At 42.5% G+C, this 20,675-nt stretch overlaps 1 protein-coding gene across 1 annotated transcript; it reads right to left on the bottom strand.

Moving 5' to 3' along the window:
- Positions 1 to 805: 805 nt before the first annotated feature.
- cad (carbamoyl-phosphate synthetase 2, aspartate transcarbamylase, and dihydroorotase) lies at positions 806 to 18,950 on the bottom strand. Its single transcript, XM_084031207.1, has 44 exons — positions 18,576 to 18,950; positions 18,021 to 18,160; positions 17,680 to 17,809; positions 17,383 to 17,525; positions 17,046 to 17,187; positions 16,395 to 16,566; positions 15,455 to 15,640; positions 15,253 to 15,362; positions 14,831 to 14,973; positions 14,581 to 14,712; positions 13,881 to 14,114; positions 13,575 to 13,796; positions 13,304 to 13,492; positions 13,082 to 13,206; positions 12,601 to 12,734; positions 12,348 to 12,460; positions 12,069 to 12,233; positions 11,887 to 11,972; positions 11,483 to 11,729; positions 10,874 to 10,972; positions 10,439 to 10,663; positions 10,143 to 10,325; positions 9,835 to 10,053; positions 9,489 to 9,656; positions 9,167 to 9,349; positions 8,945 to 9,049; positions 8,246 to 8,491; positions 8,076 to 8,157; positions 7,401 to 7,567; positions 7,048 to 7,212; positions 6,543 to 6,674; positions 5,949 to 6,150; positions 5,670 to 5,860; positions 5,445 to 5,585; positions 5,038 to 5,127; positions 4,700 to 4,841; positions 4,392 to 4,585; positions 4,202 to 4,276; positions 3,674 to 3,886; positions 3,318 to 3,443; positions 3,045 to 3,200; positions 2,785 to 2,886; positions 2,297 to 2,391; positions 806 to 1,617 (listed from the first exon to the last, which is right to left on the bottom strand). The coding sequence occupies exons 1-44, from the start codon at positions 18,664 to 18,666 to the stop codon at positions 1,518 to 1,520; spliced, it is 6,705 nt and encodes a 2,234-aa protein (XP_083887333.1). The 5' UTR covers positions 18,667 to 18,950; the 3' UTR covers positions 806 to 1,517.
- Positions 18,951 to 20,675: the final 1,725 nt, after the last annotated feature.

Raw genomic sequence — 20,675 nt, 5'->3', positions numbered from 1 at the left:
AATGAAAACAGAAACATGCATTATTCCCATGTTATCAAACAGTAACATCGCAAGTGCCGGAGGCGTATTCTTTAACATTCCAGCAGCTCCGCCGTCCTACAGGAGCCACATTTGGACATATTTATTTGTTCTTGTAATCACATTGGCCACAATATTTAAAACTTTGCTGAGTCACACGCACCCTTGCGAATTGCAATGAATTTAGATTTTGCTGACAGTTCTTGAATGCAACATTTATTGTAACTTCATAACTAAATCACTTGTCATGACAATGTCTCTTCCATCCTTACCAGCTATGCATATTTGTATTCATTGGTCAGTATGAAATGTTTTTTATTTTATACAAAAAGGTCCAACGAGCCACAACTATGAGACAATGATGCCATTTCTCTGCCCAGAGGTCCATAAACATCTTTTTTATGCATTTCTCTTCTGATTAAATAACCTTCAACTCAAGAATGTGAACTAGCCTTTTCTAGATGGAGTAGATGGACTTGGCTCAGTTGTCAGCTTCAGATAAGATAATAAGTGAACCTTGAGTTAAGGTCATTTATTTCCATAGTAAAATAATAAACTTAATTGCATTTGCTCATTTATCTAATTTGCTGTCACAAGTGTGTTCTTCTAGTAGCTATAGCCACCAGAGACCCAGCTGTGTCATCAGCAATCACAATCAATACAATTAGTGTTACAATTGAAAAACACTTCCTTTTAATTCATAAGTCATTACATTTTGGACTGCTTGGAGCCATATTGGTCATAGTGTTCCTTCATGTAATGGATATTAATGACAATGTCAACTTAAAAAGAGAAAATTGTTTTTATTATTATTTATTTCTCCACATAATACCAAGTAATTCAACAATTAAATGGCACCAACTCCCATCTGGATAAAAGTTTACTTTGAAACTGCTGCAGTGTAATAAATCACTCCTCAGCATTATTGGTCAGAACAGAACAATCCCCAACACCATATGTCCTCCCTTTAACATCTTCACTGGTCCCTTTAAATTTACCCACAGTTGAGTACATTTTACCCACTGACTGAAACATTTATTTCATCAATATGACACATCATAGCACCGTCAACGTTAGGATTTAAATGCCCACCTCCCCTTTTCCCCTTCCAAAGAGTCTTACCCTCCTCCTTCAATATGGCTAGTCAGTATACAAATCATGGTCTGTTAACCATTGTAGACAAAATAAATAAAAAGAATTCTCTCGAGACCTACAGCAGCTAATGTATTTCTAGTTAAGGCAGTTGTTATAATGCTATTTAAGACATTTAAAAATAAAGTATGTATTTGTGCAGGTGAGATATGAATGGAAAAAAAACCAAGCCTGTCAAACTGAAGGAAAACTGTAACATTTGATTGCATGATATACATTTATGGAAAGTCTTAGGAATGGAAACAAAAAGAAATCCACAGATTTCAGGAAAGAAGATGGTGGTTTCGTGCTCAACACTTGTTACTCAAGGTTTCACAATTTGTGCTACAAACATGCAACACATGGATCTATCGACTCAGTACGGTGGCCAGCAGGGCCATTCGGATGTACATGCCGTTCTCTGCTTGACGGAAATACGCTGCCCTTGGGTCGGTATCCACCTCCGCACTGAGAGAAAAAAAATACAAAGAGGTAAGGCTTCATGTTTCTCTTATTTCAGGGGGAAACTAATTGATTTGAAGTAAGAAACCCTGCAGCATTGGAAAAAAATCTACTTGAAAATTTCACCACAGATACTAAATGGACCTTGGTGAAATTATTTCCAAATCAGGAACACTGACTCAACTTTTAAGTCAACATGGACGATATGTCCTAAAAGTATAAATATCTCCAGTTCTATGATAACTGGGCACACTGTTATCTGCTGAAGAAGGTTTGTGATACGATTGAAAGCTCCAGAACTACAAAAAAGCCCAGAGGATTACTTTTTTCATCCAGGTCAAGAATTAACTTTTGCAGTATCTTGATGACCTGATATTTAAGGCACATACCAGAAAACCACAACATTCACAGTTTGGGTCCAGCGGAGGACTTGTGTTACATAATGCTACATATCTCAATGTTTCCCCATCTACCTCAATATTGTCCTATAATAAAGTTGATAATGTTAAACTTTTTTTGTTAAAATGATTACTTTTGAAAATCTTTCCTTTTGGTGCAGTCAAGCGCTCACATGAATGTAGGACAAACTAAAAAGATTATATTTGGAAAATACCTGAGAGGGTTACAGAGCAGGGCGTTTCAGGTTATTCTGTGAGAATGCATAATGGTGCCGATTGGGCCTTACCTGATCTCATTGACTCTTGGCAATGGATGCATCACCACCATCTTCTTTTTGGCTACAGTCATGATGTGAGGGGTGAGGATGAACTGGCCAAAACACTGATAAACAAAAAAAACAGACACATGAGCTGATTTTGTGAAGGATGATGAAAAAGCCTCCTGCTACGACATCCACGAGACATTGGACAACTTTTGATCCCACCATACAAAAAGGATTATATATAAACTTACTAAAATTGTTTGAACTCATGTAAGTTTTTCAGATTAACCGATCGGAAAAGCACCATCAAATGGGACCAGAATGAGTAGATTGTGTAATAAAGTGACTGTAAATGTATTTTACTAACTCAAAAAAGGTGTATTTACTGTTAAATCACTCTTTAAAAAAGTTTTATTGTACAACATTTATTTAAAGAGGCATTTTGCTTTCTACATGGATCTGAAGAGACCCAAGTAAAAGCAGCTGATGAAATGAAACAAGAGTTCACTTACAGCCTTGTACTCCTCCTCAGATGCAAACCTCTCCTTCTGGATCCTCGTCATGTAGAGGACGTCGGTCTCTGGCAGAGCTTCCTCAATGCTCTCAAACTCCTCCTGCAAACAGGGGAAAATACACAATCTTTGTATGCTCTTTCGTTTGTCAAACCCAGGTAATACAATTGAGGAAACTATTATTAAACACTGTTTAAATCTATGAGATATGCGTATGTGAATCTTGGCTTGTAATACTGCTTTAACACTTTAGTCCCCACCTGTCTGATGCCCTTTGAGGCCACGTAGCTGATGATCTCTGCTGGCATGTGGAGGTTCTTGGGAGCCACGTAGCGCAGGGTGATGCGGTACTGGGTCAGCAGTTTGGCGAGGGAATGAACTGTGCGGCCGTGTTTCAAATCACCAACCATAGTTATCTGATAGAAAACGTGTATGAAGAAGATATGAGGAAGCGGAATATCAAATATGGGCTTGAAGTGGTGGTTGGACTACAAAAACCCCAAACTAAGAACTACAAGTGTCCCATCACTCACGGTCATGCCGTTGACCGTCCCCAGCTCCTCTCTGATGGTGAAGACGTCCAGCAGTGCCTGGGTTGGATGCTCCCCGACGCCGTCTCCAGCATTGATCACAGGCTTACGGCAATGACGTGACGCACTCTGGAGACAAGTTACATGAAGACACAAACGTTACAAATGTAATTGGAGCCGTGTGATTATAGTATATAGTTAATATATAATACTTGTAAGATCTCTTGGTGTGGATTCAATTTAAAAATAGATCAAGCAACAGTTAAATGTCATGTTACTTATTCTTTATGCTGCAGCATAAAAGGCACAATAAATGATGCTTTACTTTACAAAAAGGTTGAGTCGAAGCTGAGACCCACCTCCACAGCTCCGGGCGTCGGGTGTCGGAGCACCAGAACGTCGGCGTAGCAGCTCATGGTCTGGACAGAGTCGGACAGAGATTCTCCCTTTTGTGTCGAAGAGGTGGATTCGCTGAAGTGGACGACTGAGCCGCCAAGACGCTGCATGGCCGCGGCGAAGGAGCTACTGGTGCGAGTGCTGACCTCGTAGAACATGGACGCCATCACCTTACCCTGGATAGGGAAGAACAAGGAGCTGATTTTTGGAGCCGGGCTTGGAGCAAATACTAAACTACTTTCAGGCATTACACACAGGGACTGTGGTAACAGAGAACTAAAGGTTTCCTTCAGTCTATTGTGAATATAGTAAATAAACCATAAGTTTTCCTTCACTGCAAAGATATTTACTGATGCACGTTGGATGCAATGAATAAAAGAAACTTGAAATCAATAAACACCGATGCTATTGATATTAATGAGCATCAGGTACTCAAGCATTTGTCATTCCACATGAGCACTGAGATGAAGAGCTTTGTGAAGAGGACGCACCTTCAGGAGGTCCAGGCTTCGCTCCTTCTGAACCATCAAACGCAGAGTGTGGGCAACATTAAAAAGGTGTGAGATCTGAAACACACAAAAAATAGACAAACTAAAGCATAATGAATTAAACACTTAAATACTGTTCAAGTATTTAATGTTAAACAATGCCATCTTATGTGCTGAGGTGTGTGTTGGGTACCTGCTCTTTGCTGAACTGCCTGACAGACAGGATGTGCTGGCCCACCAGAGGGTGCAGCAGAGGGGAGGTCTGGAAGTGGGACAACGGTCCAACAGGTACCTGTCCTGGTCCTGACTGAGGGGACAGCAGCCTGGACAGAGGAGGAGGGTGGCTGTAACCGTCGCCAGCGCTTGCCACTGGAAGCATAATCATCTCTGCAGAGAGCAAAGGGAGACAACGCACCAATCAGCTGAGAGAAACGTTTACATCCAATCACAAAGCTTTATTTTCTTACTGTACGGCATGCAGTGTTGTGGGAGTTTTAGTACCTGGTGGAAGTCCAGGATCGGAGGAGCGGTGGAGGCGAGGAGGAAGCAGGAAGCGGCTCTCGCCTACTATCCGTCGGGGACTGGGTGCTCGGGTTCGGACCGGGCCTTCCCGGGGAGGAGTAGGACGTGCCGGCTCTGGAGTCTAAAACCACAGGAAACACACGATTTAGAATAAATGCAAACAACATCCACCCATGGAACGGTGGTGGCATTGCAGTGATCCATCGCTATGTGTTCCAGACTAACATACACCCGTTATTTGCTTTGGATTCTTCCGTTTGTATTACTGTTATCTTTTAAAAACATGTTGGTATTATTATTGCATCCACTTTGAATACCATCGGACTTTCTTTAACAGGCTCAGGAGGATGGATGGAAGCAGCGGGCCATGTCTTCACATCTTCACCATAACCTGGAGGTACCAGCACCTGAGAGAAAGAACCACAGCTTTAAAAGACATCAAAGACCAACCATCCAATGAAATGACAGAATACATAAAAATAAAAAATGTGTACCCGTGTCCCTTTTGTGAACATGCAAATTCCTCTTCATTTGAGTACTTTTATTTAGCCAGTATTATTAAAAATGAAATTATGCACCCATTCTGAATATTTTCCACTTTCCCAGCTCCTCAACACAAGAGACTCACCAGTTAACATGGGGACTGTTATGTAATTTGGCTTGCAAACACAAATAAGTTACAACAAATCAACATGTGTGTGTTTGTGTGTGTGTGTTTGCCAACCTGGCCGTCGATGTAGGCCACCTCTCCACGTAGAACCACGCGGCGGACTTTACCCTTCACCTTCATCCCCTGGAAAGGTGTCCACTTTGATTTGGTGAACTGCATGGCCTGAGGAATAACCCACTCCTGCTCCAAGTCCACCTGAAAGGCACAGACGTGTGATTAGGCAACTAATTAAATAGAAGTGTGAGCTTTACTTATAATATTCTATCAATGTGGGTGTACCTCCACATAAGTGTTGTCCTGGACAGGTAGGTTGAAAATCCTGCGTGGATTGTCATAAAGACGTCTGATGATGTCATCTAGAGTAAGACGTCCATCGCTGACGGCGGTCAGCAGCAGCGGCAGCATGGTCTCCAGGCCGGGGTAACCCGGAGGAGGACGTTCCCCGTTCTTCTCCTCAACAGTGTGGGGAGCTAAAAACACAAAACATGTTCACGAGTAAAACATATGCTCTCTTCTCCAGGTGAACATGACTATTTAATTATCAGGCTGGTTTCTGACCGTGGTCCGTGGCAAAGCAGTCAATGATGTCGAGGTTCTCCCAGAGAGCCTCCATGTCCTCGTGTGTTCCCAGCATGGGTCGGACCTCCGCTCGTCCGCCGCCGATCTCTGCCACGTTTTCCTCGCAAAGGAAGAGGTGATGAGGCGCCACTTCACACGTAACCTGGATGCCCTTCTGCTTTGCCGCTCGGACGATCAGGATCTGAAAAAGAAGAGCTAAGAATTTGAATAATAGCCGTGGGGACATTGGGCCTATGGAACATGCATGGCAGGGAATGAATGTTGCATGAATGGTACTGTAGGCCTACAAGTCTCTACTGGACAGTATTACTGCCAGGGAAAAGGAGAGATGGAATTTTTTATTGTTATTTTCCATTGAGATAACAAAGCCAAAATCTCAGTATATGTGTGAACGCAACAAGTTAGATGTATTTGCAGAAGTTTATTTCCCAACATTTCTACTTATTTCAAAAGTAAAAAATGCATTTTTTCTTTTGTATTGACATTTCTTGAAACATACTGAAATTTGAATTTGCAGCTTTATTCTCAGAATGCAGAATAACAAAATAAAACTTTTTCTAAACATTATTTTACCTCCTCCTTCTTAGCCAAATGGCAGATGTGGACCGGCCGCTGGTAGAGCTGCGCCACCATGAGGATCGCAGCCACCGTCTGCTTCTCAGCGTGAGCGACGATGGGCATCTGCTTGGGCCACTTCTCAAAGTGCTTCAAACAGAACCAGACAGTTGGTTAAACGTGCAGGGTGCGATAATGGCATTTTAAAGGTAACTCAAGCTGCAGAGAGGTGAGTGGAAAAAAAAGCTAATTACAAATTCAAAATCTTTGTGGAAAAACCAAACCATGGGATTAAATAATTGTTTTGGGGGTGAACAATAAGACAATAAATTACATAATAAATAACTAAATGCAAGTAAAGCAAAAGAAAATCTCGACACTTTTCGCTCCTCTCAATTGAGACACAATGTGCTGTATACGTAGCGTATAGCAGCAGCATATCACACACGTCTTGATCAGAAATGCTACATTTGGAATAACTTCTAAATGGAATATACGTGCAAATGTAGTCAGCGAGACCTACCTCCATCCAGTAAGAGACGTTGTCCATCTTGAGGGTGGAGTACGTGTCGTTCAGATACATCTTCAGGCCGACAGCCTGGCTCGCGATGGATGGCAGGACGGTGGCGTTGTCTGAAGCGGCGCCCAAATACAAGGCGTAGTCACACCGGCAGCCCGCTTTGGCCAGCTGATGAGATAATGAGACACTGGATTTATTTCTTTCATTTGAAATCTATTAACTTTGATCAAATACTTGGGATTACTCAATACATCAGGTTCAACTGATCTTCTTGCAGTTCGGACCAGACAAACAAGTCATGACTAAACAGAGAAACAAACCCATGGGATCAAGCGAGAGAGAAAACCTTGGTGTACCTTCTGTACGAGGGCCAGAGTGCCAGCGTCAGTGATGGAGGGGGAAGTATTGGGCATGGCACACACCATGGTCACTCCTCCTGCCAGAGCAGCTGCTGTACCGGAGGAGAAGTCCTCCTTGTGTGTGGCACCAGGCTCCCGCAGGTGAACATGCACATCGATCAGACCTGAGAAGCAATACCAAAAGGAAAATCTTGCCTTTGACGATATACTTTATCATTTTTGTTAAGCAGACACCAAGGATAACTGCGTTCTAGTTAAGATTATTATCCTGGTAATGATATATGGGATATAATTTAACCTGGTTATTCATATCCTTGCATACACCATTCTAACAGCAGAAAGGTTTCTGGAACCAGGTTATGACTTTTAGATGCACAAAACAGAACCTGGGTACTTAAAAATATATGAATATCCAGGATATTAGAGTGCATATTATCACAATCCATTAGATGTTACTGTGAATATAATACTTATATTCATTATTGCCCAGTAAAGTGTGCAATTTTATTTTGTAGTTGGCTTGAAGAAAATAAAAAAATAAAAATGTGTGGCATCTATTTTGCTGTTGTAGACAAAGTATCAGCACTTCTCAAAACCAACAATTACAATCAGTCAGAATAGAGCAACAAATCCATGAGTCTACAGTTGCCTCTGCTGGTTGCAGCAACTCACCAGGCAGACGGACCAGCGTCTGTGATGTCATGCTGTCGATGTGAGTTTTCACTGGTGGAGTCCGACCAATCTGATGAAGAGCCTGAAAACACATCCGATACTTTAAAAAAAAATGTTTTTAAGTACGGCAAACGTTTTTTGTTGGATGGCAATATATGTCTATATTTGACCTGGACAAAGAGCTTGGTGCACTTGATATCAATGATGAGCGGGACAGAGTAGTCGATGGCCATGCGTCTCGTCCTGTAGCCTTTGGTGACAAAGGAGGAGAGCCGACGGCCTCCACTGTTCCTCATGGAGAGATTGATGACCAGATCAAAGTGGTTTTCCTCCAAGTAGTTCATGATGCTGCGCTGCTTCTCTTTGGTGGGACACTCGCTTTCCTCCTCCTCAAAAGGCCAGTCCACTGCCTTCACCTGAAACGGGAAAACAAGAGGATATTTGGGGTTTAATGATCATTTCTTCGTTTGAAAGTAAGTATTTTTCTGCAGTGATACAGTTTGATTTCTAATTTGACTAAAACTAGTTGAAACACACGACAGACATCTACTAGAATGAATTGAAGTTTATCTCACATGTAGCTCCTTTAAAGTTAAATCCGTGTTGAGTAGTAAAATACTGAGGAGCAGGAGTCAGAATTTCAACTATCAAGAATAAGGTCTTTCAGAAGCCGTTTTAAGACTTTTTTAGAACCAAGTTGCAGAAAGTAGACATCATGATGTTGGTCAGTCACAAAACAAAGACAGAATACACGAAAAACTGAGGTCTTTAACACCAGCGATCCATAATCCAATAAATCTTGACAACCTGCTTTTCCGCAACCAAGTGATGAAATAAATCAAAAATATGAAACGGCTCAGTTCAGTTACCTTGACTCCATGTTCTGTGTAGAAGTCTGCAGTACCCAGACTGGCGTATAGGTCGTAACCCAGAGACTCCAGCGACTGCACGGTGGGCAACAGCTCACTCTTGTTCTGTAAAAACACACACGGAAATATCATTATGCAAAAGAATGGTTATAGGAATCCAACCAGCAACTCACTGCTCAGGCAAAACGATCATAAACGAGAGTTGAATTTTGATGTCAGTACCTTATAGCTGCCGATGGAGAGCAAGATGTTCTTTTTGGGGATCTTGAAGCCCGTGGAGAGCATGGCCTTGAGATAAGCCTCGTATCGGTTCTCCCCAAAACAGGCCACCTCGCCAGTGCTGGTCATCTCCACCCCGAGCACCACGTCGGCTCCAGCCAGCCGAGAGAACGAAAACTGGGGAACCTGGAGGTTATGTGACATACGGTGAGGAAATTATATGACACACAGCTAGGTGAGATGATAATTGATGGGTGCTTTCTTAGATTTAAATTAAAAGGACTCCTTAGCACCGATATACAGCCGTAACAAGTGACTTGGTTACCTTCACTCCTACAATCCCTTTCCCTCTCATTAGGCCCACGGGTTCGACGTCCTCCCCCACAATGACCTGAGTTGCCAGGGCAACAAGATCCACACCCAGTGTCTTGGATATGAAGGGGAAGGAGCGGGAGACTCGGACATTGCACTCGATCACCTTCAGTTGGTCATCCTGGCAGAAAAAGCACAGCGTTAGATCCTTGTGGATAACAGTGAAAACAAAATCAGGCGTGCTGTTAAATTCAACTCTCACTCCTACATTCTGCCGATAAAAACATTACTTAATACCAACCATGTAAATTATGTCTACTTCAGTGGCTGAAACTCAACATTTTAGGACATTTTCTTACCTTGGCGATCAGCTGCAGGTTGAAAGGTCCAGTGACCTGCAGCTCCAGCCCGATGGCATGGACAATCAACTTGATCCTCTCCATCGTCTTCTGGTTGATATCCTGGGGCGGCGTCACCAGCGTGGCGTCACCAGAGTGAACGCCAGCGTTCTCCACGTGTTCAGACACCGCAATGGCCATCACGACCCCGTCACTGGCGACGGCATCCACGTCTATCTCCTGGAAGATGCAAAACGTGTTACAGATCTTGAGGACTTGTTAAGTTCATATTGTGACAGATACACTTTGAGTCTTTTTTTTTTAATAACCTTGGCCTCCTGTATGAATTTGGAGATGACAACAGGGTATTCCTTGGACACAGCTACAGCGTCAGTCAGGTATTTCTCGAGGTCACTGTCGCTGTAGGCGACGTTCATGGCCGCTCCGCTGAGAACGTAGGATGGACGAACCAGGCAGGGATAACCCACCGTCTCACAAAACTTCATAGCAGACTGAAGAAGAGAAATAAATGGGGGAATGGGTGTGAGGACTTGGAGCATTTTCTTCTTCCTTAATTTAATACTTAGAAAAAAAAATATGAATTTAAAACCCCAGTCTGTTGTACCTCAGTGTCAGAGAGCTCCTTCCACAGCGGCTGGCTGATTCCGATGGTGTCCAGCATTCGGGAGAACTTGAACCTGTTCTCGGCACTGTCGATGAACTCGGGGGAAGTTCCCAAGATGCGGCACTGCTGGCGGTGCAGCGACATGGCAATGTTGTTGGGCAGCTGGCCTCCCATGGAGAGGATCACTCCCTCTGGGTTTTCCTTCTCGTAGATGTCCATCACCACCTGGGATTTGACACATATTAACCTCAGACCGACTCTTATACAACACATGTACAGAATGTGATACAAGTACTGTTAAATATACATGCCCATGAACTATGTCCCAAACTATTTCCATCAAGTTGAACATAAAATAACACATAATCTCCCTTTTTTGTGACATGAGGACTGAAAAGTTAAGATGTGTATTACAGTTAAATGGAAAAATCTTACCTCAAAGGAGATCTCATCAAAGTAGAGGCGGTCACACATGTCATAGTCTGTACTGACTGTCTCTGGGTTGTAGTTCACCATGATGGTCTTATAACCCATCTGCAATAAATGGGACAACAACAGTATTAAAACAATAATTATTCATGTTAACAGGCTGCCAGCTACATACAATTAAAAAAAAAGATGCACTGGTCAATTTTTAATAACTGAATGACCTTACCAGGCTAGTGTTAATGTGTGAGTTTGGTGTTTTAAAAGGTTCAATTCCAATTCACCAGATGTAGATGTGCTTTCAAATCGTAGGTCAAAATAATTGTATTATTTTAAACAGGGAGACATTTAATCAGCATTTCATTCCAATTTCACATTTCCCTTTTTACTACATCATTTGTAATGAAATTATTATATATTAATGGTTTTCATCAGTTCATGAGCCCTTTGACAACTTGTTTAATTATTTCTGTGTTAACAAAAAGAACATGCTGCAGCTGATATAACTGCAGAACACAGAACTTCCATTTCAGTCATTAAAAAGGGAAAAGAAATCAAGCTTAAATTTAAAGGAGAAAAGTTCCATTGACGTTCCCACCAGCCGATCATGTGACTCACCTTCCTGAGCTCTGTGATGCACCCGACCGCGCACCAGTCAAACTCCACACTGCTGCCGATGCGGTACACACCGGAGCCGATCACCATGATGTGCTGATCACTGAAGCCCAGGTCGTCCTCCGTGCCGTGGTAAGTCAAGTACAGGTAGTTTGTGAAGGCGGGCCATTCAGCCGCCACTGTATCGATCTGCTTCACGACAGGAAGGATGGACCAATCGTGACGCAGCTTTCTTACTACAAGCTCTGTGCTGTAGGAGGGGGAAAAAAGACATTCAGAATAGAAAAGGACAAAGAAAACTAACAAATAAACTGTGTTGAATTCATTTGTGGTGTTGACTGACTGCAACTAGCCTACACATTATGAGGTAATGTGTCCTTGGGCGCTGTATCGTCTTTCCCACTCACCTCTGTATAGCCTGGGCTATCTGCTTGTCTGAGAAACCCAGCTGCTTGGCCTTTCGCATCACCTCTGGAGGCATGGCGCTCTCATCCTGGCAGGAAGAGCAATGTCAACAAGAAATTTGAAATGCTCGAGAAGACCAACCTGCAGCTACATTTCCCACACTTTTACTGCACATCAAATGTACCTGGTTGTACGTCTCCAGCAGCTTCTCGTGGTCAGCGATGTTCTTCATCTTGTGCAGGAACCAGCGGTCGATCTTGGTGAGCTCGTTCAGCTGGTCCACTGTGTAGCCGGCTCTGAAGGCCGACGCCAAAACAAAGATACGCTTATCTGTAGGAGTCTGCAATTCCTGGTGGGCAGGAGAAAGACACGATCATAGGTTTTTACCATCGTGGTGCTAGTTGTTTGTCAGCATTTGGCCAAGACATCCGTCACATATACAGTAACATTTTGTTTTTTTTACCTTTTCAGAGACAGGCTTGATGGTGTGGTCAAAACCGACACAGTTCTCGTCCACCATCCTCAGAGCTTTCTGGAAGGCCTCCTCAAAGCTGCGGCCAATAGCCATGACTTCACCTGTGGGACGAGTACAGGTGAAGATCTACTTACGATCACTGCTGTTCTGAGCTATTGCTGCTTAATAAATAAACACACAAACAGTGGTTCCTCTTTCCGCCACCAAGACATACAATCGATTAAAATTCAGCTTCTCTTACCAACACTCTTCATGGAGCTGCCAATCTGGGTGGAAACCCTGAGGAACTTGCTGAGATCCCAGCGAGGCACCTTTACCACGCAGTAGTCCAGACTCGGCTCGAAGTTCGCCGTTGTTGAGTTGGTAACAGAGTTCCTACAGGAAATACATTTACAGATGTGAGATTTGCCATTACTAAATCACACAATTCCAAGAAAGGATGGAGGGATTTAAATACAATTCAGAAAAGGAAAAACTGAACATAAAACATCTGTAGATTGTTTAAAATGATAAACAAGTCAATAATAGGTTGAAAATCCCTGTTGCAGCGGCTCATAGCAGGGTTATCTTTACATTTTATAGACTGCCAATACCGTATCTGAATTTGAGAATATACCCATTTTTTTCTACACAGAAAAGCTCTTAAAATCTTCAACACCCACTTCACTTATTTCCTGATTTCATGTGTATGTCATCCGTTATGCTTGAAATGAAAAACGTACTTGAGCAGTGGCAGCGGTATCCCCAGGCCAAGTTTGGCCGCTACATATGCCAGAGGGTAACCGGTCGCCTTACTGGCCAGGGCTGAGCTCCGTGACAGACGGGCGTTCACCTCGATGATGTAGTACTGCAAAACATCAACATGCACGGGTTGTAACGGAATCTCCTGTCCATGTAGCGTGTGTGTTTTGGTATAACATATATATTTTTTAAATGACGTGTACCTGGTCAGACTCTGGGTTAAGAGCGTACTGGATGTTGCACTCTCCCACGATGCCGAGGTGCCTGATGACTTTGATGGCCGTGTTCCTCAGCATGTTGTATTCATAGTCGTTAAGTGTCTGACTGGGCGCCACCACGATGGACTCCCCAGTATGGATGCCCAGAGGGTCGATGTTCTCCATATTACACACCTGAACAAGAAGAATGAATGGAGTCTCATATATACATGTCGTCAAGCAGCATGAAAACATAATAAGTCTCATCTTTACTCACAGTGACGCAGTTGTCGTAGGCATCACGGACCACCTCGTACTCGATCTCCTTCCAGCCTTTCAGGGATTTGTCCACGAGAACCTGGGAGGTGTGGGCGAAGGCCGATGTCACCAGAGAGATGAGCTCCTCTCTATTGTTGGCGAAGCCCGAGCCGAGGCCGCCAAGAGCAAAAGCAGAGCGAACCATAACAGGGTAGCACAGACGTTCTGCAGCCGCCACGGCCTGTAAACACATACATGGAGAGGATGCATTTAGACACGAGAAATAAAAGGCATGTTTTGAAGGAAATTAAGTCAGTCTCCTCACCTGCTCGACAGACAGCGCTGCCTCACTGGGAGCAACGTGTTCATTGATCTCTTCCATCTTCTCCACAAAGATCTTCCTGTCTTCGGTCATCTCGATGGAGGCCACCGGCGTTCCCAGAACCTTAACGTTGTACTTTTCCAGGACGCCCAGCTTGGTCAGTTCCACGCCACAGTTCAGAGCCGTCTGACCGCCGAAGGTCAACAGCACGCCGTCCGGACGTTCATTCTTTATCACCTGAATGCAAAAAAAGAAAATGTTGAATGAAGAGGTGCAGTGTTTATACCACATGGGAGCAGTTGCTATAAAGGAAAAGTCCATTTTACTTTCCAGACACCTGTCTAGGAATTATAAAATACCCTTTTCTCATCTTCTCTTACCAATTACCATATTATCGGTAAGTCAATAACAGACAAAGCTGTCTGGAATGCAGAATAAGCTTTCAATTTGCAGACCTAGTCATTATTTTTAGACAGATTGAATCAATTACTCTTTTCAGATTAAAAGCTTAAGCAACTTGGACCCATTTTTGTTCTTTTTTTGTGTTTTTTCTTTTTTTGTTTTATTTTGAATACTGTCAAATATTTATTAGTTTTCCACCTTTTTACTCTTTTTTATGTTTTCATATTAGTTGCATTGATCTCATCAGTAAAACCTAAAATAATAAATTCAAAAAAAATGTAATTTAAAAAATCATGCGTACCTCAGTGACATACTCCGACGTGATAGGCAGGAAGTAGACTTTGTCAGCCAGGCCCTTGGAGGTCTGGACAGTGGCAATGTTGGGGTTGATCAGCACAGTCTGGACATTCTCTTCCTTCAGAGCCTTAATAGCCTGGAAAACAAAACATGCAATAATCCTCCCTCATAAACTTCTGAATTATTATAAAATCACTTTTACATCAACATCAGAATATCTGCACTGCTCTTATCAGACGGTATTCCTGACAAACCTGAGAGCCTGAGTAGTCGAACTCCCCGGCCTGGCCGATTGACAGTCCTCCAGAGCCCAGGATGAGGACCTTCCTGGGCCGGAACACCTCTTCAGGCTTTGGGGAATCCGGGTATGCGAGGCTCTCCATGAGACGCTGCTTCACTGCAACAAGAGTTTTGATTTGGTTTTTATTTCTCCAATTCATAGAAATAGCAGAAAAACAATAACACAATACTGAACAATCCTGCTTTTGACTTCAACGGTCGAAATCAAGAGCCTTCGATCGATTTGATTTATAATTGTAATTGTGACACACCTAATCATAAGGGTTCATAACAATGCTATTAAAAACCCTCATTTGGCTTGAGAGAATGTAATTTACATGAGAAAATGAAGTGAGAGAATTAAAAACTACTTCAAAAACACAAAAAATGGTTTTACCGGATTTGGTAACTTTGCCCTCCTTGTGTTCTTTAACGGTGTCAAGGAAGACATCAAACAGGGTGACCAGGTCTGTGGGACCGGCCATGTGCTCTGGGTGGAACTGAACACTGTAAAAGAAACAACATATTCACATTGTTAATTCACATATGAAGGCATCTACACGCATCATCACATCTCACCGCGTCACTGAGCCCGTTACCTGAACAGTGGTCGAGTGTTGTGCACAATGCCCTCATTGGTGTGATCGTTGGCGTTGGTGAAGAGAACGTCCCAGTCCTTCGGCAGGGTGTCGGGGTTGACGGCGAAGCCGTGGTTCTGACTGGTGATGAAGCAACGACCTGTTCCCTTATGGATGCACGGCTGGTTGTGGCCACGGTTACCGTACCTAGCAGACAAAAGATTATAAACTTACAGGTTACAGACTCATTCTGAGGATGAACCAGACATGTTAGATAGGGCTGTCACTATACACCGGTAGTTCCTTACACGGAAACCCTGTGAACCACCTGTAATTTCAAATGCTCAGCAATCCCTCTGTGACCTTCACACCGAGCCTGATAAAGCTGCTGTCACAGATGTGGCTGTTCTACAGTGAGGAGTATACCCGATTGTCCGTTTAGCCGTTCTCATAACAAGATAGGCCAACACGCTGCTGCCCACCAGGAGAGGCCAGACTGCTGAGAACAGCAAAAACCCACAGTTCTCATCACAACTTACAACAAAAAAAAAAAAAAAGAAGGAAGGAAGGAAAAAAAGGTTTGTGGCCATGAATGTTTGTGTTTCTAGAGTGTTTGGAAGAGGTCGACTGGTTCAGGTCACTGAGGGCACATTTCTGTCTTTGTCCTGTTCCAAAAATCATCTATAAGCTTGGCAAGAGACTGACTCCTCGGTGATATCAGCAGTATGCTCAAATCCAAAATGAGATGGAGACAACAACTGTCACAATTTGAACATAAAATCTGTGATCACCATTAAGGTGTTTGATCAATCAAGAATAGAATACTAACTAAGTCTCCTTACACAGACATTGTAGTGTTTATGGTCCAAATGTACAAAATCAGCTCAAAACAACTTGACGAGTTTGTTAGAAACTCAGAAAGTGCACCATTGAAGATGACTGTGGAGTTTGAGATACTAACTTCATCTTGAAGGTCTTCGATCCAATGACTAAAGAGAGCAGCTGGTGTCCGAGGCAGATACCGAAAACCGGCTTGGGATGTTCCACGCAGACCACCTTCCTCACGCTGTTGATGGTGGTCTGACAGAGCTGGGGGTCCCCGGGGCCGTTACTGATGAACAAACCATCAAAATCTAATAAAGAAGAAGAAGAATGCCTCTGTTAACATTGAATGTTGGATAAATGTATCACACTGTCTACAGACCCTTTTATTTAAATTCAAACATAGCCAAAGACATGACCAGTGTCTATGTACAGAACGTCAAATACCATTGCATGGATTTAAAATGCCACAGAGGTGTTTTGGTTTAATGAGTGACCATGTTAGCTGGTGACTCTGCAAACACAAACATGTGTGTCTTCTTGAAAGCCTTCACTCAAGTCTACTGTTGGAATGTTGATTCTATTGAATGTTAAAAAAAAATTGCTATATCTTCCAGATGGCTGAACAAGTGAACAAATTTAAAAAATCGCCCCAGTCTGACTGGAAACACAACTCACTTTTCTGTACTTTATTTGTTGTGAAGAACTTTTTAATTTGGCACACAGAACCTAGTGGCCACAGAGTTTTACACCCCAATGAATGAATTTGCTGCTGAGGTGTGTGATTGACCTGTGCTGTCCAGCGGGTGGTCCCAGGGTACGACAGTAACACGGGCGCCCCTCTGAGCCAGGCAGCGGATCTGGTTGAATTTGATGCCGCAGTCCACCACTGTGATTCGTAAACTACCACTGGGGTTGAATACTCTGGGCTCCTGGAGACAAGAAATCAAATAAACAGGTCTGGGGTCAGGACGAGGGACTGTTTTTTCTATTATTTACATGTATTAAGACAAGAACAATCTAATTAATCTTCATCCTACACACATTTTAGACTTGATGATAACACAAAGAGGTAAAGTTCTAGGTTTTTACATTTCAAACCGTTATTAAGAATATGGGTGAGTCACCTTCATCGAGACCTCCTGAACCAGGTTCCTAAGGTCTGGGTTATCGAAGGGAATACTGTCCTCAGGAGTCCCATCGACAACCAGCTTCCCCAACATGGTGCCCTTCTCTCTGATCTTTTTGGTCAGGCGGCGGGTGTCAATGCCTGAAGAACATGAAAACAGGGGGAAAAAATGTGTAGTTGATTATTGTTTTATACTCGAGAGGTGTGCGATTCATCCTCAACACCTTTTCCACTTCTATCAAGTCATCGTGTCGTACATTAATGTATTTGCTTTAATCTATTTCAATTTCCTGACCTTGTAATCCGGGAATACCGTGCTCTTTGAGCCACTGGTCCAATGACTTGACTGAACTCCAGTGACTGGGACACTCGGACAGCTCTCCAATGATCAGAGCCGCTGCGTGGATCTTTGATGACTCAAACCACTGAGTAAAGAAAAAGAAAAAAAGTTTCAAAGTACAAGAAATCATGTCCCTGTGTGGTGTTGGCACGAGGGAAAGAAATACTGTGATAACAGACAAAAAGATTACAGTTCTTTCATTTTTTCTTATCTTCCAACGCAAGTAGCTGCTATCATAAAAAAAAACTTAAAAAAAAAAAAAAAAAAACTTAGTTAAGCTCTAAATAACTGCCCACCTGGCTGAGTCCAAACTCTCCGTCTTGGTCCTGTGGTACACCATAGTTGCCCACCAGAGGGTAGGTGAGTGTCAGCAGCTGGCAGCGGTAGGATGGGTCAGTGAGAGCCTCGGGGTAGCCCACCATACCCGTCTGAAACACTGAACACACCAAACACTCACTTACATCTGAGCAGGACTGGAACATGCATTACAAAGAGCATTCATAAGTCACCTGACACCAACATGCACACAGTGTGCTGGAGTAAAAGCTACATTTATCACTTTCTCAACATAAACTTAAGTAAAGAACACAAGCAGTGTAGATTACACCAGTGTAATGCAGGTTGATGGTGATGTATAAATACCGGTAGGTAATGTTAGGCAATGATGTGACCGTGTGGAAGTGGGTGGTTGGAGGAGGGGTGGGTGCTACTCTTGGTACATTATGTGAAAACAACAAGAACACGCAGACCCCCAAAGTCTGATCTTAAATTAGCTATAACCTGGCTAGCTAGCAACAGTAATTAATAAAGTGACGTCATAAACTAGCTTTTAAAAAAAAAAAAAGACGTACCAACTTCTCCCGACACTGACACATTTGCACCGAAAAGGAGGCCTTTGAACGCCGTCCCGTCCTCCAGAATTAAGGTTGCCATCTTTGTCATTTTAGATAGCAAATTCGGGAAATGTGATGGCTGTTTCTGAGTAGTGATGAGTCCCCGCCGGTCTCCACGTGAAACTCACGCCGCGCGAGAAAAGCAGCAGAGGAAGATGAGACTCCAAATTACAACCGACGAAGACAAGATTTGACCGCCGAGCAGGTGTCTGTCGGCGTCTGAGTGAATCTGGCGTAAAAGAGAGAACAAAAAACAACAAAAAAACAGAGTTTAACTAGATAATTCGGTTAGTCGGACGGGACGGTGAGAGCAAAGTGTTCCACACGCGCCGCCAGCAGCGTGGAAGTCGGCCCGCTGCCTGGACATACAAGTTTGACGTAGAGACGCAGGGAACTTCCGCATTGAAACTTCACAATAAAAGCCAGATACATTTGTATTACAGCACAATTGTATCAACTGTAACTTAAATAAGTAGTAATAATACATTTGATTGTAGGACTACATACAGTCTGTGAGGTGGACATAGTGCAAGTAGTGCAAAGTTATATGCTAATTACTGTAAAGTTGTAGTACAGTAAATGGAGATAATTTCGAGATGCTGAAAGAAATGTGTATGAGTCTAAGGTGAGGGTGTGTTTATTAGTGATGAAAAAAAAACAGTACATTTACTCAAGTACAGGCAGCTACTGAAGTACAATTATGAGATTTTGCTACTCCACTACATGTCAGAAAAAATATATACTTTCTACTTCACTTCATCTATGTGATAATTTACTAGTTGCAAATCCAGATTAATAATGCAAATATATAATGAGCAAATACAATTTGATGTTTTATTGTTGGTTAAGATCATATTTTATTGATCCCTCTAGGAAAGTCATGAGTGTATAAACTAATGAAGCCCCATTTTTACCAGATGCAATGATGTACACATTAATGCATCACTGATTCTAATCCAATAATATATTTCTGAAAGAGGCCATTGCCTGCTGAACATAATAGTTTTGGTACTTGGTGTGATACTAATATTTTTGTCCTTTTACTTTTAACAGTTTGACTGCAGGACTTTTACTTGTAACAAAGTATTTCCACATGCACTGTGGTATTGCTACTTTTACTTCAGTGAAACTACTTTTTGCTTCATCTGCCCTCTTTGTGTGATCTTCACTTCCACTCAAAATGTCCCAAATATGGTACAGTAAACAGGAAGCTTCCTACATTATCCGAGAGACAATGTTAAATGTGACCCAAAGGCTGTTTATCCACCACAGTGTGCTGTTTGACAGGTTGTGAACAAGTGAAAATAAAAGATGCCTTTTTAAACTGTTTTTTAAATCACACCCCTGGTAATATAGTGCACCTATTTAACAATATATGCTAAATACATTTCCAATAAAATGTTTTCCTTGTATATTTATTTCAGTCATCTTCTACGAATCATCTTTTTTTCATGTAAAACCTACGATGTGTGCTTACAGTTAGCTAGAACCAACCAAATGGAACAAATGATATCATGATATTCATCCAAAAATCAATCTGCAACTTTCAACGACTTGGAGGTGTGGACTGGAGTCAAAGTGCCGTCCTATTGGCGATCGCGTCACAATCTAAGCCCAACCACGTTTTAGCCAACGTCCAATCAAATGCCAAGGATTTTATTTAACTCCATCTTGTAATTTCACCACACTTAAATTATTCAATTGATTTTCCTGTATCGAAAAGGCAACCACTTGGCCACAACTTCAGTGTCACAACTGTTGTCTTAACTATTTGTATTGACTTGACTGCTGCTGCCTATCTTATATTATTAGTTCATTGTTATTAGTCCATTATTGCAGCCTTTATTCTAATACATGTAGACAGGTGCTGGTGATGAGTTAAGTGCCATTTTACTCTAGAGCAAAACATCTACCATTTCTAACCATTTATTATCGTCACAACATAATAAACAAAGAAATAGTACCATTACATATGGGAGAGACCGGTAGGTATGATTAAATACCTCACTTCCGCAGGCCGAAACAAGGAAGGGGATGTAGCTCAGTGGTAGAGCGCAT

This window comes from Eutrigla gurnardus (assembly GCF_963514095.1).
Source record: "Eutrigla gurnardus genome assembly, chromosome: 16".
Lineage (NCBI taxonomy): Eukaryota > Metazoa > Chordata > Actinopteri > Perciformes > Triglidae > Eutrigla > Eutrigla gurnardus.
This window is presented reverse-complemented; position numbering and strand designations above follow the sequence as displayed.

Coding starts and splice junctions, on each gene's coding strand:
- cad (XM_084031207.1), bottom strand. CDS start 18,666: ATGACAAAGATGGCAACCTTAATTCTGGAGGACGGGACGGCGTTCAAA. Junction 13,207..13,303: donor TTAACCCAGAGTCTGACCAG/GTACACGTCATT, acceptor GATGTTTTGCAG/TACTACATCATCGAGGTGAA. Junction 4,842..5,037: donor CTGTTAAAGAAAGTCCGATG/GTATTCAAAGTG, acceptor CTGTGGTTTTAG/ACTCCAGAGCCGGCACGTCC.